This window comes from Puntigrus tetrazona, chromosome 12, assembly GCF_018831695.1.
Source record: "Puntigrus tetrazona isolate hp1 chromosome 12, ASM1883169v1, whole genome shotgun sequence".
Taxonomy (NCBI): Eukaryota; Metazoa; Chordata; class Actinopteri; order Cypriniformes; family Cyprinidae; genus Puntigrus; species Puntigrus tetrazona.
In genome coordinates this window covers 3,254,347-3,280,217 of record NC_056710.1, presented here as the reverse complement: position 1 = coordinate 3,280,217, position 25,871 = coordinate 3,254,347, and the positions used below count along the sequence as shown (strand labels likewise).

General features: G+C 35.1%; 1 protein-coding gene across 1 annotated transcript; it reads right to left on the bottom strand.

The window, feature by feature from the left end:
• Positions 1-12,378: 12,378 nt before the first annotated feature.
• On the bottom strand, positions 12,379-25,500 carry btbd16 (BTB (POZ) domain containing 16). Its single transcript, XM_043254325.1, has 17 exons — positions 25,243-25,500; positions 24,386-24,434; positions 24,140-24,293; positions 21,965-22,070; positions 21,523-21,611; positions 20,458-20,586; positions 19,646-19,771; positions 19,335-19,446; positions 18,179-18,248; positions 17,941-18,071; positions 16,635-16,754; positions 16,351-16,436; positions 15,171-15,253; positions 14,917-14,991; positions 14,642-14,743; positions 13,132-13,320; positions 12,379-12,551 (listed from the first exon to the last, which is right to left on the bottom strand). The coding sequence occupies exons 1-17, from the start codon at positions 25,299-25,301 to the stop codon at positions 12,486-12,488; spliced, it is 1,746 nt and encodes a 581-aa protein (XP_043110260.1). The 5' UTR covers positions 25,302-25,500; the 3' UTR covers positions 12,379-12,485.
• Positions 25,501-25,871: the final 371 nt, after the last annotated feature.

Here is a 25,871-nt window from a genome sequence, read left to right as displayed (position 1 = left end):
AAGGATAAGGATACTTAAATGAACTCGACTGTGTAACAAAGGTGCTGAAGTCTTTGAGGTTTCTGAGCTGCAAGACTCTTCCTCTTTAACTACAGGAATATTTCACCCCAAAAATATAAATTCTGCCATCAATTATGCATCTTTGTGTCAGCCCAAATCCGTAAAGCTTTCATTTATCTTCGAAACAGAAATTAAGCTATTTTTAATGAAACCTGTAAGATTTCTTTCTTAAGTGAATAATAGGAAGATATTTGAATTATTTACTAATAAGCTAGTGTTTTCACAGTCCGCAAAAATTCATTTCCTGATTCGCCATCTCCACATAGATGCAGCTTTAGAGAGAAGTCATCTTTACAGATTATTCATTATTATTATTATTATTATTATTTCTATAGATATATTTATCATATCACCTTTTCGCCAAGTCTCTGTACATTTTTGTGAAGTGCTCCCTTTCAAGACGAGATGGCAGAAAGCACATCGTGTTTGTTTTCTTTATTTTACAAAATGACGTTTTGTTGATATTGTCAACGCACATTTATTATTATAGCGCAGGTTTACCGTTTAAACATAGGTATACTTGACACGTCTATAGATTTTATTTTAGGCATGTCGCAATGATTTGAGAAGGCTAAATTGATCAATCATAGTTTATAATCCACTGTCTGCAGCTGAACTACAGTGAACATATTTATATATGTTTTTCTAAATTGATCGAAATATAATAATTTTGCCATTACACTCAAAACTTAACTATTTTAATAGCTGAACCAGTACCCGGGCTTTGGACCCGGGCTTGAGCTTGAGAGTCTCGGGCCAGGGCCGGGCCGGGCCTAAATTTGAGGCCACGCTGGGCTTTAATACAGGAGTACAATCTAAGAAGGCACTTCAAGTCCAAGCACTCAAACTTCAACACACATTTTCCTCCAGGCTCTGATACTCACTGACATAAAGTGCAAAGCTTAACAAGCTATCATGGTCAGATCATGTTTCGAGCAAGAGAAAGCTCTTTCAGCCTCATGAGTCCTCAAGAAAAAAAGATGAAACTGTTCACCGACTGTGAAAGACCACATGCTAACACTATAGAGGATATTGTGATAAAGACAGAAACAACAATCGATTAAAAAAAAATACTAATATTCGACACAATAACAAGAAGTAAAATATCGGCATACTTAGACAAATTAAAGAAGATGGAGTCAATGCCTGTGAATGGATCCACCGAACTTCAACATTAACAACACGAAAGCGTAATGTTTCCTACACGAAGCGATTTATTCCTACATCACAACGATAAACGACAAGAGGAAAGGAAAACATTTTTGTAGACTCAGACAGGAGAATGCTTCTTTTCTCCATGGCTGCCATCACTGGAGAACTGTCACATTTCTGTCTCGAACGCGAGAAGAAAATTTCATGGCAAAAGAGTGTTTTCTGAGTGACAGCTTCCATCGCTTGAACAGCCTTAATCTGGGATTGCAGTGATGAGATAAAATGGTTTGTGATATAGTTGGAACACTCAACGGATTTAAACTTAAGATGCGCTTATATTTGTAACTTTTGCACGCGCCGCTTTCCAACACCTCAAGACTTCATAAACAACTCGACACAACAAATTGGAAGAGATATGATGAAACTTTGCTGCAAGGTTTGAAGACTTCAACACACCTCCAGTTAATTCAATTTGCTATTGCTGTAGAGAGAGTTTGCGCACACAAGGTTCTCACACGATAGCGCAGTCCTTTATGTGTTTATATTTTTCCTTTTTTGATGTTGTGGATATTTAAGACTTTTTAATCATTTTGTGGATATATGCACTATACGTAACAGCCAGAAACAATGTGGCAAAATTAAATATCTTTCCACTGTTTTGTGCCATGTAATGAAAATAGCAACAGTCTTGAAAAGGATTATTGAAAAGAAAAACATGTGAGACAGGGTCTTGGTTTAATCATTAAATTGTTGGTATGAATGGAGGAAGAGATCAATGTGAGATTTCAGTCAACTACAGGAAAGAGACAAGGTCTCTGCAAAAGCTCTGCATTACATCACTAATGAGAAACATGTCATTTTTACAGGAAGTTAACATTTTGATTAAAAACATTAATGAATTACAATTAGATCGGTACGATGCATTTACAAAAAGTCAATATTAATTTCATGCTAGGGCATTTTGTCTTTCATATTGATAATATTAATTATATTCGAGTCTAGATAACTCTGAAAATGCTTGATAAAATTATATTTTAATAATCTAGCCCTCAAAAGACGATAGTTTGCCCTCATTTGCTGTATTGTGATAACACCTGTATGTACAATTTCATACGCATTTGCTGTAGATTTATTTTTATAACACAATAACTCACTTAATGCAACGCATTAAATATTTAAATAAATAAGCAGCACATTTTTAAATTGTTTGAAAAAAATGATGAAGATAAAATAAAACTACATCTAAGATGCTAACAGTTCCCCTCATTCAAAAATCAAAACACAAAAAGCTGTTCTGAATATCTGCTTTTCAGAAATGCGAAAGCAGGTTCAATCTCGACCCAGATTCACTGGAAAAATGTGTGTCTATTTTTACAAAGCTCCAAAAACACACTTAAGCATACAATTTCGACTTACGTGTACACTAGTAGCAGTAAAACACCAACGATTTATGTTCCTTTTAACGCAAATCATTACAGGGGTAGAACGTCAATTATTGTCTTACTAATAAAGACTCAACGCTATGTTATAATCTCAAAACATCTGATTTTGTAATGAATAGCCTACATTTTTAGCCTCATGCATACGGAGTATATGGCTTTTCTAATGCAGTAAGCTTGCTTGGTAGCTCACCCGGTACAGTACGGTAGGTCTACGCTATTTTCAAATGAATAAGCATTAACCTTTTACTGCCACTCATTTTGAAACTTCTGTGTAACTCGTGTAAGCAAAGTAATATGCATTTGTCAAAAATGTTGCCATAGGCAAATATTTTTTCATGAGCCTGGGTTGGCCAATCCTCTTCCCCTTCTCTCCAAAGGAATTTTCTCTTACTTTCTACTGCATTTGTGAGGTATGTGCACAACTACATATTACCGTGCATGTTGTCTGAACAACAACTAGTTGAGCAGTTGGTCTTAACCCCCGCATAACTAGGCTGCAACTGTCTGACATCACAAATTATTTTGCATTTAAATGACCTGTCACTGTAAACCTGTTGGATTGCTTCATAATGTAGGAGTAGAGTCAGGAATCATGTGCTCTGTGTCCTTGTGCAACTAAGTTACTAACCCTGTGTTTGAGCAGTTGGGAGCCACTCCGGCATGACGAACATGCGAAGAAGAGATTTGAAAGCTACAGTGACTCTATAAAAAGGAAGAGAAAGCGTAAGGTTGGCTAAGCCATCACAGGTGCAAAAACAAACGATAGCATGCTCAGTACTGGTAAAAAAAAAGCTTAAACTGGGTAACTGACAAAAAAAGGTGAAGTTTCGAACACGCAGGCTCTTCAAGAGAAAATAAAAAAATTAAACCAGCAAGTTTTAAACTACCAGGTGATTAGTCTCGTGACTAAAAAAGTAACTACAATTCATATACATGCTGAGATATGCAAATTATTTCAAAAATAATTATAATTAAACACGAAAGCCACGAAACAAGCGAAAAATACCAAAAAGGGCCATTCGGATGGCAAATTAGCATTAGATCGCAATACTATAAAAGCGCGGATGGGAGGAAATAATTCTGCATTTGATTTGCTGACAACGCGAAAATTAAAGAACGAAGACGCTGCAAACTCATAATAAATCTAGCCTTAAACGTGAAAGCTAATAATAATAATAATAATACAACAATAAGACATGTAGTAATAATACTAATGTCAAAATCGTCCATTAGTTCTAAAACACCTCTAGTTTACATACAAGAGGTTTCAAGTTTCAAAAGGGAATTATTAAATGTCACCTCCTTCACTTGACAGCTAATTAAAGCTATTGCCATATATGGAAAAGTATAAACCGAATGTCTAAAAGCAGAAAATGCTGAGCAACCACTTTTGAAATCTAATGGTGCAACAGTGTTCTGAAATCTTACTCTATAGAGGTTGTGCCCACACAGACCGATGTCAATGCAACATAAACCACAATGGCAGTTTTACAGGAAACATTGACTATTATTTAATAAAGGGCGCTTACAAGTTCGAGTTTTATAAGCGAAGTTAAGTTACAGACATCTATAATTAGAAAATGCAAGACAGGTGGTAAATCCACTTGTTGCGTAAGATTATATGGCCCTTTATATACACATATAAGCATATGCGCATAACATGTACACAGCAGCTTCAAGTGATGGGTTGATGGGATTTTGGAAAGAGGACCATTTTTTCATCTTTCCAAGTCAAACAATTGCACCTATGCTTTCGTTGCAAAACGCACAGCAGTACATTTTGAAGCAAGCTATAGCAAAACTGATTGTTTATATAATCACAAAGTGTAAACTATATCATAGCCTGCCAATATATATGTCAAAGGTTGGATATACACTGTATAGCATTCTACTGTATGCATAGTCTCACCTAAAAAAAAATCTTGACTGCTCGATAGTATACACTGCTTGTAAGCGAGTAAGTGGATGTATTTATACATCCAACTTGATTATAAAGAGCTGTGAAATAATAGTAGACATATTGCAACAAGGTAAATAAAGTTGAAAAATAGCTTTTTTTATTAGTGTCATGATGATGGATAAAGGTTTAATACACAGGAAGTGCTCTGTTCGTCTCTCTCTGATTCATAGAGACTGACAAATATAGATACACACACACACACACACTCACTCACTCACTCACCCAGACCTCTGATGACCATGCGATAGATATATATATACACACACATATACACGCACATAACACCCATGAATGTCCTCACTTATTAAAAAGCACACATAATCAATCTGTGCCTACAATAAAAGCAACAGTAGCACGCTGTCTGTCAGATCACATGCCCTGCAGGCCCTACCTGAGCTTCTGTTTATGTTCACAGATTTAGGTTTAAGGGAGGCAGAGTGACAATTCCTTCCATATTCACTGTCAACAGATTTAAATCAGGTGTACAGTCGGAGATTTTTTTGTTACATTATCTAGCAAGAGATGCATGTGGCACGTAGACTGTTCCGAGTCAGGTAAAACTCGTAAACTACAGGAAGGAAATGCTAACTGGATTGACTGGATCTAGAGGAAACGGCAACGAAGTATTCCTATGCTGAGCATTATTGTTTTTTTAAGCCCCTGGATGCAAAAGAGAACAAGTCTTACCAATTGGAAAGAAGCACCAGTGGCATTTCAGCAAAATTATACTACGTCGCTAAATTTTGCGATGCTTTAAAGTGAAATGTCCACTAAAAGTGCGTTTAGTTTTCTCCAAATCAATCTGTCAGTATTTTATGATGTTGGTTGTTGTACATGGTTTTCATAGCATGTACAACATAGCACCTAAACCTTAGGGAAAAACGATATGATATCAAGTCCCGATGGTTAGCATTACCGTTTCATATTTTAAATATCGTTAAAACCGCATTTGCTTAAACTGATTTTGTAAACTTGCGGTAACCTCGGAACCAAAGGGTTAATAATGCTGTCGCAAACTGAGTATGACATTTTTGACCGTGTTTTTTTTGTTCTTTCCTATTAAAATGCTTGATACAGATGCAAAAAAAAAATGCAGTAAATCGAACTTGATACGAATTTTTTACGACGATGGAACGTTTTGGAGCGTGTTTGAGTCGTATTTATTTTTTTTTACATGTGAAAATATCAGACAAACATTAAGCGTGCAACGACCTTTACTCCAGCCCAAAATTTAAATTCTGTCATTAACTGCTCACCGTTCATCATTCAAGTATCAGCCGACTAATCGCGCGTTTATTATTAAGCATTTAAATCGTTGTAATGAGCCTTTACCTACGTTGCCCGATAAGCTACTAAACTGTTAGTTCACCCAAAAATTTTAATTAGCATGTGTTTTAATCACCTTCAAGCCATCCTAGGTGTATATGCTTTTTTCCTTTCAGACGAGTCCTGACATTTCTAGTGGGTGGATGTTAAATAAAATGTGTGCAAATGTAATAGAAACAGCTGCAGGATATACCTGAGAAATTGGTAAAATAATGCAGATTATATTAAATAATGCAGATTATATTATAATGTGTGTGTGTATATATATATATATATATATATATATATATATATATATATGTGTGTGTGTGTGTATAAATTCTAAAAAAGGAAATGAATTGATCAGCATAACTTTTGAACTATAATACGGTATTTGTGTCCAAACTCTATATTGCTTTACGTACAAAAGTGCTGTGCAGCAGCACAACACCTGACTGTTTTCACTTCAGCACTGCTGTTTTGGAGGAACTTTGATATATATTTGATACCCTTGACATACTTGCTCGACAGGTTTGACATATCATCCTTGAGTAAAATACCTTGAGCATAACATCACACAACAACCCATTAATTCTGCATCGTTCGGTGCGTTAGAAAGTCGGAAAACCATTCAATCCACTCTTCGCGTTACAATCTTAGTGCTTGCACTTCCATAATATCGTAATACGAATGAATCGTCGTATTACCACGAAAAGTAAATGCACGCTTCAATTTACACAGGTCCTAACTCAAAACCCGTAATATCTGTGGAAACGGGAAACTGTGGAATAACAGCCATGAAAATACAGAACCCAGCGCAGCAATTCAAAGAATAGTTCGCCTAATTATGAAATTATGGCAGCTACTATTGTTATTATTATTAATACTAATTTATATTGTTCTACGCAGCTCTTTTCCATACGCTAACATATTATATAACAAATAATTCCATACAGTAATAAAAAAAAATGTATCTGAGTAAGGTCTGCAATATCTGAGCCCGAACTACTTTACACTTAAGCAATGACAATGGCAAAAAGTAGGTACTATCATAAAACATGTTTAAACCATTCTTGATGCAGCGTGATTACCATGACGCTATCGATTACTGAAGGAATGGGGACAGCGATTTAGAAAGTGGTACGCAAATGCAATTGAAGAGAAAACAACAGCAGAGTGCATGCAACAGTTGGGTTCCAGATATTAAAAATCCCATTCATTTTCTTTAAAAGCCAATACTTAGGCAACTATAACTTACACAAAGTACCTATGTATTATTAAGTGGTTGTAATCGAGTGGATATAGTTTTGTTAAAGCTGTTAAACAATTAATTGCGTTAAATCACATTCAAAAAGTTACACACCTATCTTACGTTAAGTAAAGATCATGTTCCGTGAAGATATTTTGTAAATTTGGACAACGACCTAAAAGGTGATTTTCTCTCTCTCTCTCTCTATATATATATATATATATATATATATATATATATATATTTTTTTTTTTTTTACACCTTCAGATTCCAGATGTTCAAATAGCATCTCAGCCGAATATAGTCCTAACAAACCATACATCAATGGAAAGCTTATTTATCCTTATTTCAATTAATTTTTAGTCAGAAATATACACGTTACACACATGTAGTATGTAAAAACAAACCTTTATTTTGAATGTGATTAATCTTGATTAGGCATAATCATTTTGCAGCCCTACTCTAAATCAATAGTTATATATATATATATATATATATATATATATATATATATATATATATATATATATATATATATATATATATATATATATATATATACAGTACCACAGTACCATATTTATTTATTTCCTTAAAATCAAAGTTTGTTACGTTGTGAATCCCTTCGAAGCTGATTTGTTTGTTGTTTGGTTCATTATCATGTTTCATCAAACAGGTCCAATTCTTTATGAGAAAGATTCACTGTACCTCAAAAAAACCAAGGCCACTGAAAAAAAATGGGCGGCACTTTTTAACTCTAGATCAAAACTGTGATTGAACTGGTCTTTTTTTCCCCATCTCAGTACCATTGACATGGTAACACCATCTGATACTATCACTGCATCGCTGTAACACGGTTTCACCACATTACAGGTATTTCTACAGCATTTACGGGCATCACATGCGCGTTTGTGCGTTCCATGCATGCTTATTATGTCTAAAAATGCTGTCTAGTTAAGCAGTAGAGCTATGACTACAGACTAACGCATCAATGCCATGTCCTCAGACAAAATCTATCTATATTTCAGATAGCGAGGTCAAAAAAGATTTTACACGTCAAGGCTAAATTAACTAATGTGTTCCGATCGGCACGTAACCTGTTATCTGTAACAGAAGCGACAGGTTTTGCATAAAGTGAGCTAGTGAACTGCCCCAGTAAATGTGTAACTAACGTTACTGATTTGATCACAACCAATACAACGCATTCAAAGTTTAATATTCCACGATATGTCTCGTTAGTATATGTGTAGATAACTTACACGCTTATAAGCAGCTGTGAAACTCCTGTGCAGCAGTGTTCGGTCTGCCTGTGCTGGACTTTCAGCCCATCTCCCACAAACTTCCGACGGTCTGCCTATCCCGCAACTGACGGGCGGAGAGCGGAACTGCGAATCCCACTATGATGTGGGATGCGCTCATGAATATTAATTAGGCCCTGCTGACGTCGCTAGGCAACCTTCCTAGAATGTCCAGTCAGGCTTCTGTATTAATAAACATGAGCCAAGCCCTCCTGGCAGTTGGACTTGACAGTTGTGTAGCAGACTAACGCCCACATTCCTATCCCTGCATTCAGCCAATCAAATAGCCGTCTGTCAGGGGATGTGATTAATATTCACGACCCAAACCTTCACCATAGTGGGATTCATAAAATTACGACCGAAGGCGGAAAAGGCCTCTTTTTCTCCGGATGTACAGAAAAGGATTATGGGACTTGTAGTTATAAATAATGTCTGACGCTCAGCCTGTTTAAGTGTAAGTCACTTTTGATATCGTTTTCTAATAGTTACATTGCAGTCACGTAGATGTGATTCAGAAATCACTGAAATATACTGACTTAAAATTATAGCTTTTTAAAATAAAAAGCTTTTTATTGTTTTTTTTGTAGAATTTATTTCTATTTTTATTTAAATGTATTTCTTTATAAAGGTATTTATAAATTGATAACTGTAATAATACTTTTGTTCAGAACAAACTAATCTGAATAAAGTAATGTCTGTTGAAAATTCAGCTTTGCCTTCATAGGAATAAATTATTATATTACAGTTGTCATTATAGTTTTAATTTTTACTTTTTACTAACATATTTTAAAGCTTTGGGGCTTTTACCTCCACAGTGTGAAATAATTTGGTGGTATATCCAGTTCTTTCAATGCACTAGGTGAATGAAGAGAAGGAAATAGTGTTGTATTATGGGAAATTCCCCTGGATGCTCTCACCCAGTGTTTTATTGTTTAGGTGCACGTTGGAGATTCGAGCAAAGGTTATTAGAGGTTATAGTGACCTGCAGAGATTGCACGTATAGAAAAAACAAAACAATACAAAAAACAAACATGATATTTGTACTCAAACAAACTAAAAAAACACTTTAAACACACCACAAATTATGTCTCTAATCAATGGCAATATTAATATATAATAGTGAAATACATTTTTAGCAGTTTGAACAATAAATGCCTGTTATTATGCACGGCTGAAAATGTACATAAACCGTAGAGACTGAAACTGCAAATTTCTGAAAAATAACTACATGCATAAATTCTGTTTTCTATAGAAACCTGTTTTCAACTGTTTAAAAAAATTGTTTGTGACAATTTGGACTTTTCATATTGCAATCCTATGCTAATATCTCAATTCTGAGATCATTTCTTAGATTTGCACAACAATAAGTCATCATCTTTAGGTATTCTCATAATAGGAGTCAGAATTGTTTAAAAAAATATGGCATTTACTTAATAACATTTTTTTTTCCATAGTTTTCTGATCAGTCGTAAGGTAACAGTTCACTCGGACATTACAGTTTTGTCGTGTGCTGACACTCAAGTTGTTCCAAACCAGTATAAATTTCTTTCTTCTGTTGAATGCAAAAAAAAAAAAAAAAAACCAAGAATGTTTTTGAAGAATGCTGCTAACCAAATAGCTGGTGCAGCCATTGACATATGGAAAAAAAGAAGTAAAAGAACGTTCACGCTATATCTAATTACCGTAATTACAAGATACCGACTTGTAAAAAGTGCCGTATAGAACTCGTAATTACAACTTGTGAGCTGGGAGTTTTCTGAGAGCTATGGCTTGACGCGAAACCAGAGACCATAGGCGGCGGCGCTTCCATTAGTAAAATGTAATTTTTTCATAATAATTCTATTTAATAATTTGTGACTTTTTCCAAAGTAAATGTGAACGTAAATGAAATGCATGCAGCCGCAGAGCTAGATATCTAGGCTATCCATGTAATGACAACCTCAAGAAATAATTATGAAGTGTAACAATAACGCATGCACTTGTGTTGCGAGTAGCATTCCTTCACTCTGGTTTATATAATTGACTGTCGCTATAGAAACGGATGACGCTTATTTTGTTCTATTTTGCTAATACCTAAACTTTCTCTGTGACGGGTTAGCAAGACTCTTCTGCTTTCTCATATTCGCTTTCGAATTAAAATGTGGGTCAGGGGAAGCCAGTCGCGGGGTGGCTTTATTTAAAGCCTGCGTGGGGTCAGCGGGTCACGCGGTAGCCTGCGGACGGCTGCTGTATATCCGCATCGCTCGCCTGAGCGTTTTCCAGCATGTATTGTGATCGGGACGGCTTCGCTTCCTCAGTGGCAGTTTGCCCATGTGAAAACACAGAGCGCACCACGCAAAACACGCTTCCTCTTCCCTCAATTCGCAGCCCTTGAAAACAATAGCAATGCAGCACGTTTCAAGAGGAGGGAAACTATTTTGAGGCAGCGCGAGCCAAATGACGGCAGTCCACAGTGTTGACGTGGACACCGTGTCAGATCTAGGTATGAGAAATTAGCTTCAAAGACAACAGCTTATACTGCAATAGATGCTCCTTACGGAGATATTTTTCATTTTCAAATTTAATTTCACAGTATATTATGCAAATTGTATATTGTATGCATGAGCTTCTGCATTCGCCAGAATGTGCAGTACTAGCACACCGGGCAACTTATTGTATTGTAGGGGGAAAAGGCAGCAAGAAGAAGAAGAAAAAGAAGAAGAAGAAGAAGAAGAAGAGAACAAAGACTTTCAAGTGTTCATGGCAGACTGTCACCAGCCTTTCCTTCAACAAAATTTCAGACATTAATCTGGACAAATGATGCAAACAGACAGAAGTGATGAAAACTGAACGTGCCAAAAAAAAAAAAGGAAAAACAAGGAAAGAAAAATACAGAAAAAAAACTTTTATCAAATTAAAATAAGAAAACATATGTCAAACCAAAAAATAAAAACAATATATTCTGTAAAAAAAAAAAAAAAAAAAAAAAAAAAAAATATATATATATATATATATATATATATATATATATATATATATATATATATATATATATATAAATTCTTTCTTTCTTCTTTTTTATCTTTCTATTTATCATACTTTTCATCTTTTATCTTTGTATCTTTACTCTCAGATATTTGCTACCTTTGCATTGTTTATTGACAATTTTTGTACAGCAATGAGGCCACTTTTTCATTAATAATTAAAGCTACAGAGGATTTTGAATGCTGTTATTTTTGTTTCTTAAGCTGGGAATGAATAAAAATACCCAGATGTGTCTAACTGTCTTTAACTAGATTTGATAGATAGATAGATAGATAGATAGATAGATAGATAGATAGATAGATAGATAGATAGATAGATAGATAGATAGATAGATAGATAGATAGATAGATAGATAGATAGATCATAACTATTCCTTAAATATAATTTAGTACCATAAAATGGTAAACGTTAATCATGCAAAATGTTAATTTAAATAATAAACAAACTAAAATAAAGTTAATTGAATTCAAATGTAATAAAAACAAAAACAAAAACAAAACAAAACATGCCGCATTGGTGGGTTATTATGTTACTATTTTTACTATAGGTATATAAACAGTCTTTTCTTTACCTGCAGTAAAGAGGAGTTGACTTATGCACACACAATAAAGATCCGCTTCATAGTTTCATTCCTTTTCATCAAATTGTGCACTCAAAAAATGCTGGGTTAAAAACAACCTTTTGTTTTTCTTAAGCCCAGCAGCTGTTTAAATGATTTATTTTAAGAGGTGGTTGTGAATATTTTTATGGCGCAAGTGCCCACACTCAAATCCCTGATATGATGATATAATAAGCATTTCTGTGCTTTTTTAAGCGTAAATAATTAATAATTTAACACAAATATCAAGCAAGTGCATTGCTCATGTTTAATTTAATGACTAGGGAATTCGTAGCATTAGACATAGTGTCCACTAAACATGAACAACACAAAAGCGTTTTGTCATTCTGTATAATCCATTTATATATTTACTATGAAACGGGGACTAGATGCAAGCTCAAAATGGGAATGCCAGAGCAAAGGTCACCAGGATGGGAGAAGAAAGTCCTTCAATCTGGAACGGCTGTTAAAAAAAGGACAAATTAGAAAAATGTAACTTTTAAAAAAAAAGCATCAAAGTGTATTGTATTGCATTACAGATCAACCACCTATTTTTAAAAATGATAATAATTAAATTAAATAATTAATCATTATAACGCGACTAAAAAAACATGGTTATTCTTTCATTATTTATATTGTTATCAGGGTTATTATTGTTAGCAAAAACTAAAACCATAAAAAGCTAACTTTTGTTATCATAAAAAGTTTGTTATCATAATATATATATATATATATATATATATATAGATATAGATATATCTATATATATATATATATATATATATATATATATATATATATATATATATATATATAATGTAAAAAATAATGACATATATAATTATATAATGACATAAAAATATCAAATATTTTTGTCAATATAGATTATATCAATATAGATCATATTTACTGTATGTTTGTATTTATATATAAATAATAAATATATACCGAACACACAAAAACTGCAAATAAACTGTTCGGATTATTGTGTTCATCCTGCCTTTAGTTTTTGTTGTTTTATATTAGACTCTGGGTGTTGGTACCTTGCTCCTAGAGCGGCGCTTGCATAAGCCAAACTCTTGATTGACAGGTCCACTGCTGTGCTCTTGCCATTGGCCACTGGCAAAGCTTTGCACTGTGATATGATAACACACTGATCGATCAGATCGCATGCTGTACGGACGGCTCACAATGGAAGACTGGCACACAGCAGGATCCCAGTGTCTTAACCTCTACACACAGAGAGAGAAAGAGGGATGACATATGTTCTGAAGAATCTCTCTATGAGTTCACCCAGAATATAAAAGATAAAAAATGTATGACTTTTTTTTCTTTTGTCAAATTCATGCAATGGTCTTCCATTTTTATAGTTTGACATCTCTCTTCTGCTTTTTTTTGCCCCTTGGAGCTTAGGCTGAATGACACAGGAATTCATGAATGATGACACTATTGCTCAAATAACTGCTTTTTTTCCACAACATCAATTAAATACATGGAATACATTGATAGCTCCATCTCAAATCCACAAATCTGGTTCCCAACTTGTTAGACATACAAGATTTTAGTATAGGGACCAATACTCGCTATTAAATGGTTACTCCACCCCAAAATGGAAATGTCATTAACCACTTACCCCTATGTCATGCCAAACCCTTAAAAGCTCATTTTGTCTTTGGAACGCAATCTAAGATATTTTAGATCCCATTGACTGTCATGGTAATGAACACTGTCAAGGTCTAGAAAAGTATGAAAGATATCGTCAGAATAGTCCATCTGCCGTTCAACCATAATGTTATGAAGTGTCGAGAATAGTTTTTGCACAAAAAGAAAAATAAATAATGACTTTATGGTGTAGCTTCATAATGTTACAGTTGAACCACTGTAAGCAGATGAACTATTCTGATGACGTCTTTTCTACTTTAGTCATAACCCCATTTTTCATCCAAAATATCTTAAATTGTGTTCCGAAGACAAACAAAGCTTTATGGGTTTGGAATGACATGGGGGTAAGTGATTAATGACAAAAGTTTCATTTTCATTATTAACATGCCTATTACTAAAAGCTAAAATATAAGCTATAACAACTACTGTACCTTACTATTAATAAGCAGAAAACTAGGAGTAAATTAATGAACAATTTATATGGTTTAACAAGAATTGGGCCTTAAAATAAAACTGTGCATGAGTACTTTTTGATCCAATTAAGTAAGTACATCTCTATATATTGCTTGTATTGTCTTTGAAAAATGGTTAAACTGCATCGCTAAATACACTGGCAAGCATTCTGGGAAAACAAAATATGCTTATCATTGCCATTGGAACTTGTATGCCATAATTATGTTCATCACTATATATTTGTAGTGAAGTCATAAATATGTTAACCTTAATTGCTATATAAAACAACACACTTTATCAAGTGCTTAGTCAACATGTTAAAATAAGTGTCCTTTTCAACACATGATAAAGAAAACGTATAATTTGACGCTTTTTACAAAGCACGCTTTTTGTAGAAAATTGGTCAGGAAGGGTATTTTCAGTATTTTCAGCTCAAACCTCAATAGAGAAGCTGTACGTATCTGATTCCTCCATTTTAGCAGCTTGGAGAAGAAAGTAAAAGCCATAGATGCTGATGGTTTGAGCGTAGCACTCTTGCTCCTGTACGGTGATACAAGGAAAAACAACACACAAAATACTGTCTTACAAGCAAGTAAAAGAAAAAGCACAGACTGATTTTGTTGTATTGTAATAATAGTAACTGCAGGTGACTTAAAGACCGAAAAGCTCCAGGAATGGCCATAACGCATGAAGTGTCAGAAAGTGTACCGCACCCTATCAAGCATCATTCCAAAGCGGATAGCTTGTTTGGAGAAGTCAGTCAATACCATGTCGCCTCCGCTGTAAAGCTATGGAAAAAAAAACATACAGATAAGCCCTACAGCTAATGAATTAGTTTTAACATGGAGCCAAAAAATCTATACAGCTGATATTAAAACAAGCAGCTTATGAATTATGTATGGGGTGCATCTTGAGTGACTGGTGGGTTGAATAAGGTGTTGTGTTTGTGGTCTCTACACACACTCACAGTGTGGTAATGATTGGACAGGATGTGCAGCAGCCAGGATTCAGGAAGAACTCTGATGTTTTGGAGCTCCTGCAGATGCTGCCCTGAGACATGAACACACATAAACAACACATACTTCGCTGAACAAATGTAGTAGCTCTCTCAAATATAAAAGTTTTCTTTAAATGTTTTCACTCATAGTTTTCAAGCTATACATTGTTTTTCATCAGAACGGATTTATAGGAATTTAGCGTTACATCACTGGTTCTGCTTTGTTTTACAGAACGAATCGTTGCCTGGGTTGCGTAGGCTACATATAAGTGGGGTGGAGCAATTAAAATAGGGACGAGGTCCTTTTGGGGTAGGGATCATTTCAAATATCAACATTGGCTTCCAGAAATTCCAGAAAGAGTCTTAACTTTAAACTGTTGCTTCTGTTAAAAACATCTCAAATATAGATTTGTTTATGAGAAACACACAGCTGTTTGCTTCAATGGTGTCTTGCTATTTGGGGATTTTCAAACAATATTTCAAACTAAATGTTGTCAACGGTCACCCAGGTGAGACACAGGGCCCAAGACTCATCTAAATTATCCAGATAGAAATCTGTTACCCATTCTCAATTGAAAAGTGCCCAAGCATAACTGTTAAAAAAAGCCGCCCAGCAAAAACGCTCAAAACACTGCTTAATGTATCTTTAGCATTAACATAACTAAGTGCTAATAACCGTTTCCTTTCAGGTTTCCCCACGTTTTACATCTCATGACACTACAACATTTTTTTTTTCCGTGCAGGTTTGTATGACATGATGGGTATAACAACAAAGTGTTCCTTTTTTTGATACATTATTATTTTAAGACCTAAAAAATAGCCCACATCAGTAGTGTGTCTGTGATGTATTTCAGAATAGTTGATAGAGTTGTCCTGTCTGTTTGGTGGGCGTTGGAGGACCAGTGGTTGAGGTTCTGACTGTGACCATGACGTGATCCTGTAGCTGGGATGTACTGTTTGTCTGGACACGCTTTCGCGGAGATATACACATTCATTGTGCCAAGCGGTCTGTTTTCAGTTAAGCTAACAATGAGGCATAACAGCCTTCAGAGACTGGGGACAAAGATATGCTTGGTTTTGAAGATCGATGTTGTAGACGGTGTTAGTTTGTGATGTTGTGAGCATCTATCACGAAGCAGCCGAAACTTACATTCAGTAATGCCATGCATACGAAGAGCTTGAAAGATAGTAATGTATTTTTGACCCTGAGGCTGTTCCAAGAAAACAGCCGTTTCCCTGAAACAGACAGATAAATGATGGAGGGATGTCATTAAAAAGCATATGTGCATGAAACTAGCTGTATCAAGGTCATTTCAAAAAGAATGAATAGTGTACTGAATTACTGTAATGTCCTCCATAAATGGAGTTCTACTAATGGATCACGTGCATTGTGTTTTGCTGATAGCTGTAAATACCATAAAGAAGGTTACCTACTTGGAGAAGAAGGTGATGACGGTGCTGTGGGCTGGTAGAGTCTGTCTGAGAGGGTTTAACTGCAGGTAAAGCCAGCACAGCACTGCTCTCAAGACCTCATACTCATTAGATGTGAACAATCTAGACACAGAAATCTTATTAGTTTCCTGCTGATTTACACCATCTGCTCAATTTTGATGCGTTCTAATAGCCACTATGTATGCAGAAGGTGACTTGAAGTACAGAAAAGTACTTTATAAGTGTTATTAAGAATGTCCAGGCCAGATGTCACCCCAAAATCAAAACTACGTTTTGCACAAAGAAAAAAGGCCTATTTTAAGAACCTTAAGTGTTTGATAGAGGGAATGAGGCTAAATCGTATTTTACCCATTATAATGTAGAGATAAAAAAATATATAAATAAAGACGAATGTGAATATGCATTGTGGTATTGGTATACGGTATACGGAGCCCCAAGAGACATGGTGGTGGAAAAATTCTGGTTGAGTGGAATTTTTTAATTTTTTTTTGCATTCCCTCCAAAGTTTCTCAGGGGATTTTTTTTTCCTCCACCATGTCCCTTAAGGGGCTCTGTAGTATTATTTAGTTTTGTGTGCATGTGTGTGTGAAAGAGAGAGTATACGCATTAGTGTTTTGTGTTGCATTATGACTTGACACATTTCCCCTATCGATAGATAGATAGATAGATAGATAGATAGATAGATAGATAGATAGATAGATAGATAGATAGATAGATAGATAGATAGATGCTTGTTCTAATTTGAACACTGCCTGTGACTTGGTGTTACAAGCACTTACTCTGTCTGTTTGTCTCTCAAAAAATGAATCACTTGATGTACTCTCAATTGTAAGTCGCTTTGGATAAAAGCGTCTGCAAAATGACTAAATGTAAATGTAGATAGATAGATAGATAGATAGATAGATAGATAGATAGATAGATAGATAGATAGATATAGAGTGTTTGATTCAATGTACTTATTTTATGTTGATGTTAATGGAGAAATGAAATGCATTGTGTAAATGAAGAAAACATTTGCTGAAAAGATGATTTTCCTGACTATATTACAGTAATGAGAATCTAATGAAAATTACCATTGAGAATAAAGGAATTACAAACAGCCTCAAAAGTATGCAATGCAGTAATGAAGCTTTGGAAGGAAAATGTCACCATGCAAAACATCCTAATGGTCTTATAAACAGACTTCATCTTCTTTATGCAAAAGCAATGTAATCAAGATCCTGATGGAAGTGCTTCTCAACGTGATTTGTCACTGAAAGGTCAAAAAGACATGAAAAAAATATGAGACCTTGGACTAAGTAGGGTCTTCAACAGCAGGTCAAAGGTCATATCTCTGAGTTTTATATGGCAGGACAGTTTAGTCACTAGAAACAGCTCCAACCAGCGCTCACATGCACTCTGGAGAACAGTCTCTTTAAACTGAAAAACACAAAAAGAGATTTAAAGACGTTTACACGCTAAATATAGAGCTCCCCCTATTGGTAATTTAAAGAACAATTAAACAAAGCAAGAAGAAGAATTGTTACCTTGCAAGACACTTGATGAAAGCTGCACACAGTCAATGGTGATATATTCTTTAACATCTCTTTAAGACACCTGTCAATCATATCCATCAGCTTTAAAAGGACACAATATTTGATATGACACACAACACAGTGTATTCATGTATGTCTGGATTATTTCTGATATTCTGAAGTGACATTCTAAAAACTAAACATATGACATATCGTGATTGCATGTAAAATTTAATTCCCATTTAAGATTACAAATTGACGCACCCATGACCAAGGGAAAAATGCCCTGTTATGCAATGCACGCTATTAGTACGTTTAAACTCTGCTGGGTGGAACATCGGGTGATCTTATTTGAAAAATATCTTTCAAATAAATACGGTGACTGACTGCAGTGCCAAATTTCACATCCAGTTCCACCCAACATCCTGGATATGAATCAAGCTGAGATTGGACAGCACAAACGTCTCTAGAAACCTGGGTGTGGGCTTATACACTACTGGATCAGTCTTTGTTGCTTAATATGACACACTACACGCACACAGGAATCGTCTTTTTTGTACTTTCTTTTTTTGTAGGAGACATATTCTACGTGACCCTTTCTCAAACCTTTCCTAATCTATGATTTATTTTCATACCAAAATATATGCAGAAACTACTAAATTTACCCCCTAAAATGTCATTCAGTGTAACAATCTTGTCAGGCATATGTACAAAAAAATGAATTCATGACACATTAAAAAGATTAATTCTTTTCACCCTAAGTAGCAATTAGTTTAATTTAATTTTTTTTTAAATTTGCCACCATCCTAGGTTTCACCCACTTTTTTTTTTACTAATTTAAAACTAAATAAAATGTAATATGCTTCCTTATTCTGTTGTCATACAAGAATAAGCATGTTGTTGGAATTTTTACATAAATACTGTGTTACACTGAATGACAATGTAACATAATTTAAACCACATTTTATTCTCCAAAAACTCATTAGAAACCTTAAAAGTAGACACTTAACTTAAACATAAAAACATAAAAACACTTTTTGTGAATTTCTTTTGATGTGAACATCTTTGACCCATGTATAAATGACCGTGACTGCAGAAGCCTTGTGTTTTGGACATCTTGTACTGAACCTGCTAGTGCAAAGACAGATCTGAAATTGCCAATACTCACTTCTGGAAGAGGTCTGACATTCCCAATAACGCAGCAGTAGACAGCACAGCCTCTCCCCACTCACTGGGGCGTTCCTCTGGGTCGTACAGGGTCCGCAGGGCAAAAGACAAAGCTAGAACACAGCAGAGATTCTTACGTAACTGTGTTTCTCCTTAAATGTCACTGTATGCCCCCTCATCAGTCAACATCAATGATAGCACACTTAGTTCAGAAGCTCATGTGACAGCAAGTCAACAAGTGATGATGATGATGACACAGCTTGTTATTTTAGCGCTATAATATAATAAATATGACACCTTCTTAGCGCTTACTTTCTTTATTGATGGAGGCGTCTTTGACAGGCAGTCGGAGAATGAAAGGGCCGCTGTGATGCCACTTTCTGTAGACCAGTTCTCTTTCACGCTGAGACCTATTAACTCTGCTGTCTTTACCGACGGCTGCAGTACACAAACGAAACAGAAGGCCTGAATTTCTCTCTTGAACTGTTTGCTTTTTAATATGTCCATTCCATAAAGTCTAATATAAACATGTGAAATATTTATATCCGAAGCTGTATATTTATTATGATGACTATAATGGGATCTTCACTTTTGCATTATTTATTATATAATATTGGTTTACAAGTTATTATTCTGCATATTTTATGACTGTTTTAATGAACTCCTTCATAAATAAACAGTTATGTCACGTGTGCTTATTATATAATGACCTTTGAATGGGTTTGGCTATGCTTCAGGACTTTTTTGTGCTATTCCTGCACCGAACTAATGACTGTTTTCAAACAAGTTTCCAGATCTTCCACTGGTTAGTCATAGATCCTCATGTTACTAGCTGAGCCATTGTTTTTTGTATGAAGCTTGGTGGGATATTCAAACGATTTTCAGTTTGCACGCAGATACCGATCCCACCTGAGAGTGTTCGTGCAGCATACTGTTGCTATGGTTACACCTTCACGCAAATTTTAAACCCAGAAAACTAGACAATGCACAACAAACCAAAGCAAACGAACAAAAACAAAACAAAACAAAAACCAAGTAAAAGAAAACTAAACAAGCTAAACAACAAAAAAAAAAACAAGTAAACAAAACGCACAGAAAACATATACTGTAGATGGGCACCATACCAGCTCTCTCTTGTAGTTGAACATCCCTCTGTTTTTTGCTGTCAGCATACAACTCAGATAATGTGTCTGAACTGCTCAGGACAGAGCAATGCAACTCCCACCTGACCCCTAGACATTCCAGTACTGCATCTATGAACATAAACAAATCCTTACTATATCATTATATACCATTTTATAGAAGCATGCAGTTGCTATGTCATTGCTAAGTGGATGCTAGGATGTTCAGGGTGGTTGGTAAGTCAAAACAGCCCAACTCCAAGTCTCCACAGCCTCTATTTCAGAACAAAAAAGGCTACAAAACTAGGATTGTGCCTTAAATGGTATTTATTTATTGTTTTAAAATATCCAAATGTAAAGAGTGCATTATTTTTAAGTCTTCTACAGACTGCGCGATTTTAGCACTCCAATAAGATCATTACAAATCACAATGTGTGACATGAACCTAATAAACTTAGGTACGAGATTTATGCAGACTGTCCGATGATGACACCTAGTGACTGGGCAAGTTACTATTGAAGAATAAAACGTCATTAGCATGCACTAGTGCTAAACAAAAAGAGCACGATGAAGCACAGTTTGACAGTTGCACTTTTTATGTTTTCTGATAAAAGAGGAAGGTAAGCAGTTTTAAGATTTAGCGTCATGTCGCACTGATCAAAGCCATTTTTTACTGCATTTTTATTGGCTGGTCAGTAAACATGATTGTAGCAGCAAGCACGATGTGTGATGATCATGCTGAATTTCTGATACTTTCAGAAAACAAATACAAGCTATCTTTGATCTTAGGACCACTGTTTGGTTTAGGAATCATGATCATGATCAGAAATTGACACATTGCTAGGGTGTTTCTATGCCGTAATTTTGACTTTAATATTACTTTTGGCTTACTATTCAGGCTCTAGATGTTCAGGTACCATTTTATCACGTAGAAATACAATAATACACCTCTTCTACACACATAATTTGAGTCATCGTCAATTAATGCACGGTTGTCCAAAATAAATTTGAGTATTAGCAATAATAATTGCTGTTTTAGCAAATATCACAAATTAGATCTGTCAATACCTGGTTTAGCGTTTTGGGTCAATCTGCGAGACAAAATATAAAATTGTTCCTCTGGAGTGTCAAGCTTTGAAGACCATGTGACATCTTTGCTGCATAGAAAGGTAAACAGATACATTATAGGTGCAACTACACACACACACAAACACACACACACACACACACACATTTTGTCAGTTTAATCCTCTCTAATCCCACAGTGCTTTAGTGCCAAGTGTTCTGCGGCCCCTCCTGATAGTCCTTTGTGTTCAAAGGCCCACCAAATTGAAAGTTGTCATTCTCTAATGTGCTATCCAACCTGCTCCATAATGATAGCATGTGGCCTGGCAGATATCCCATAGATCTATCCCTGGAGTGAGATAAACTGTCCCCCTCTCTCCTCGTCTGCCCATCTCTCCCCCGCTAAACAGTTGTCATGGAAGTCTACTTGCCCCTGGCAACATACCAGAGTCTGGTACGTCGGCTGGCCGAGAGGGGGTGAATGAGACGTGGCAAAGGGGATTGTGGGCAGCTAGTGGCATCCTCGTGCCAGTGGAGTGCACTGGGGTCAGCTGCAACATAAACACACAGTGAGAGAAACTCCAAGAGTGTGCATGTTCAAGAATAGGATGAAGTGTTCCAGATATTTGAGTTTTGAATAAACATATGTCTGTGACAGATGGCTGTGTGCTTTAATGAAAATAAGAGTTAATTATGAAAAATAAATGCAAATTAAGAATATTCTACTGTGGATTTATTTACTATACAATTTGAGATCATTTCTATAGCCTTTTAATAAGAAGTGCAAAAGGATTCATAACAGACGGTCTAGTTAAATGTTAGTAAAAAGTAAAACAATGCTGTTTTGCATCAAAAATGTGTTTGTTTCCTCATCACAGAGCAGATTTGGAGAAATTTGCATTATATTTCATGTGATTCCAATGAAGAAACAAACTCATCTACATCTTGGGAATGCCTAAGGGTACATTTTACAAAAAAAAAAAAAAAAAAAAAAAAAAGAAAATAGTTTTTAGCATTTTAACTTCGATATAGCTTTTTTTTAAACGTAATCTTTGCAATTCTGTTTGCAACACTCCAACAATATTTGGGACATGACTGAATGCAGTTTGAAAATGAGCACAATTATATATAAAAAAATAAAAATCTATATCCATATAAAAATATAGTTAATGCAGCTAATCCCTTAGCTCCTATTATATTAATATTATATTAACTTAATGTATTTAAAAAAAAATAAATAATTAAACACTATAATCAAGCTTGCTAGGCAGCTGAAGAGTCATACAGGTTTGGAAAGACATCAGTCAGTAAATGAAGTGGAATAGTGAACTATCCCTATTGTTTAACGTATTTAATAGTTCTCTCCTCAAAAGACATGGGGTTTGTACCTTTACTGCTTTAACAAAGCAACAAAACAGCAATTTGCTCCCTATTTCTGTAAAAGTATGTATTTACATCTCTAAATTCATCCCTATACCGTCTCTGAAAGACAGCAATAACTCCAGTCATGAGAAGCATTCAATTCGAGCATATGCCTCTCAGCATGTGGACCTCTACTTCATCAAAACATTCTGATTATTCTGAATTAAAAAAGACTCACAGAAACCTGGCATAGGAATCAAAAGCCATACTGTCTTTCTTATTGTTTCTCTGGGTAAAGGGCGTTCGAGTGCGTAACTGCCAATGCCTCTTAAACCCCTCCCGTGCCAAAACCCTACAGGTGCCTATCTCTAAAATGATGCCAGGTTTGTGACACCAGGTCGGCGGGTTGGCACAGACTGGCACTCGTATCCCCCTGGTCAACCCAGGAATCTGGCAAAAGTCAGTGCTGAAGACGCACTACGGCATTATGGCTGAAACTCATTCATGCAAGTTGGTTACTTCTTGATATAACAAAGCCTTCGCCAAATATAAACACCATTCTGAAAGACATGTGTTGTCACGATTCGTAGATAGATAGATAGATAGATAGATAGATAGATAGATAGATAGATAGATAGATAGATAGATAGATAGATAGATAGATAGATAGATAGATAGATGATAGATAATTTGGACCGTATTCTATGATGTGACATTATAATAAAATAATTTTAAAAAATAATAAAAAAACTTAACACATAGATACTGTTGGGAAAAATCTTCGTTGTTTCCCATGATAAAAATGTGGTTTATTTTCAATGTTTTTTATATTTATGTCAAACCATAGGACACACTGATACGTTGAATACCCACATACTTGCATAAATACACACATACTGTTTTTTTAACTTTTGTTACATTGCATTTTTTGCATATACTGTAGTATACTGTTAACTTTATTTCAATATTTTATCATAAACTATCATTTTTAATTTGGGATTTGAGTGATGTTCTACATTGTAAGATATTATTGTGTATGATGTTCAAGACGATGTTTAATAGTGTTTAGTAACAGTAAGTTATAGTAGCCTAATTGTTATTTTTAACATGCCGTTTACAGTTTGAATTTTCATTTTCGGGTAACCTATCCCTTAAAAAGTATTTATATAGTCTGAAAGTAAAAAAATTGTTTTTCATGTGTGCATGAATCCAACACAATTTTTCCAGATTGCATTTTTAAGCTGATTGCACATCTTACCTGACTTAATTTTTCTGTCGGCTGATTTATCACCAAACTCCTCTGCCCTTTGAACCTGTGCCTGACCCAACAGGTCACTGCCTAAAGCACCTGCCAGCTGCCAGCGGTTAGTGTGCCCAGCTTGTGTGCGCTGACATAGTGAGTGAGCCGACACCTTTTAGAAACATAGAATAACAGTATGCGCTAAATATTCCAAAGGGAAATGAATAGATTTGGTACAGAGTTGTAAAGGAGATTTCAACGTACACTTCTGGTAGGCCTTTTTTGTAAATTGTGCGAGGTTATGAACATCAACCTGAAAAACAAAAGTACTGAATGAGTGGCCTAATAAAAATGCCCAAACACAATTCCTTAAAACCTTTTACTTTATGAAATGAACTATAGATATGAAGTGTATTGTAAAATATTTGTGTTATATTGACAAAATTAAATAAAACAAACACTGTAGAGTGACTTAAAAAAGTTCTTAGTCGGAAATAAGACAAAGTAAGAGATTTTTGTTTTTGTTTTTTTTTATTTAGTACTGTCCTGAGTAAGATAGTTTACATATAGACCACAAGACAAAAAAAGTGAAAACTTTTTCAATTTAAGATCAAAGTATATTGTACTTAATTTGTCTTCCGAAAAAATGCTACCTTCTGTTGCTTCTGAAGGGCAGTACTATATGGGAAAAAAATAATTTCAACAAATATGAAAACTTTGAACATATTCATCCTCTTGAACATATTCAGAGTCTTAATGCATCTTGTTTCCTTCTGGAGCATCAGTGAATGTTTTTAATAGTTATGTTTCGGTCCCTAAACTGTCCACAGTGTGAAAAGATGGATCTCAAAATCATATAATTCAAGTTCAAATATGCAAAAGATGCTGGGGGAGTCATTCTGAATGATTCATAACCTTGTTTCCTCACAGGGAACGGATATTGCCATCTTTGTGGGGATATATGGTACAAAATATGCGAATATATACAATATAAAGAAGTTATTTAATGCGTAATGCTATTTCCCAATATTAATGTTTTCGTGATTTAGCACGTACATGCACTCTTGATGAAAATGAGACATTATTAACAACATTTAAAAATCTCTTATGAATTAACCCACCTTGTGTGAGGTCTGAATGCCATATTCCTGCTTGATAAATGATTCCACTGAATGTGCATTCTCTTTAAATACAAATAATTTCGCTAGTGGTGGCTGACAGTTCACTTCATGTTTTAAACACTATTACGACGTTAAAAGGCTAAAACCAATAATGAATATAGCGTTGTTTCTCGCTACATTTTAAATCAACACTGAAAGCCGCTAAATAAATCAGGCAGCACCGTACAGGTAGATGAAAAGTAGAAGAAACTCAGCGTTTATGTCCCGTGTCTCCTTCCTGTTGACAGTTCCTGTTGCTAGGAGACATGTAGGTCACTTGATCTGTCAGATTCCTGACCAAAATAAACGGAAAAATAAAATGATATATAAACAAACGAAAATATTCACTATTGGCCCAAAATGTAGATAATGCTAAACTGCCATTTTTTTCTTCATTTAATTGTGTTATTAATTACTAAACACTTGTTTTTTACTAAACAATACAACCTTCTTGCACATGTGTATATATAGATATTGTTGCGTTATTTCAGTAAATTCCTTAACATAAAACCAACAACTGCCTACAATTCCCACAGTTCAGCGAGGAGTACGTGACGCCCATCGCGTTCAAGTTCAAGTCTCTTTTCAGG

Excerpts from the sequence above, each read along its gene's own strand:
- btbd16 (XM_043254325.1), bottom strand. The coding sequence starts at position 25,301 with ATGCACATTCAGTGGAATCATTTATCAAGCAGGAATATGGCATTCAGA. Across the intron at positions 21,612-21,964 it reads AGCCGACGTACCAGACTCTG|CAAAGATGTCACATGGTCTT; the intron begins GTATGTTGCCAG and ends CTTTCTATGCAG. Across the intron at positions 20,587-21,522 it reads GACCCAAAACGCTAAACCAG|ATGCAGTACTGGAATGTCTA; the intron begins GTATTGACAGAT and ends TTATGTTCATAG.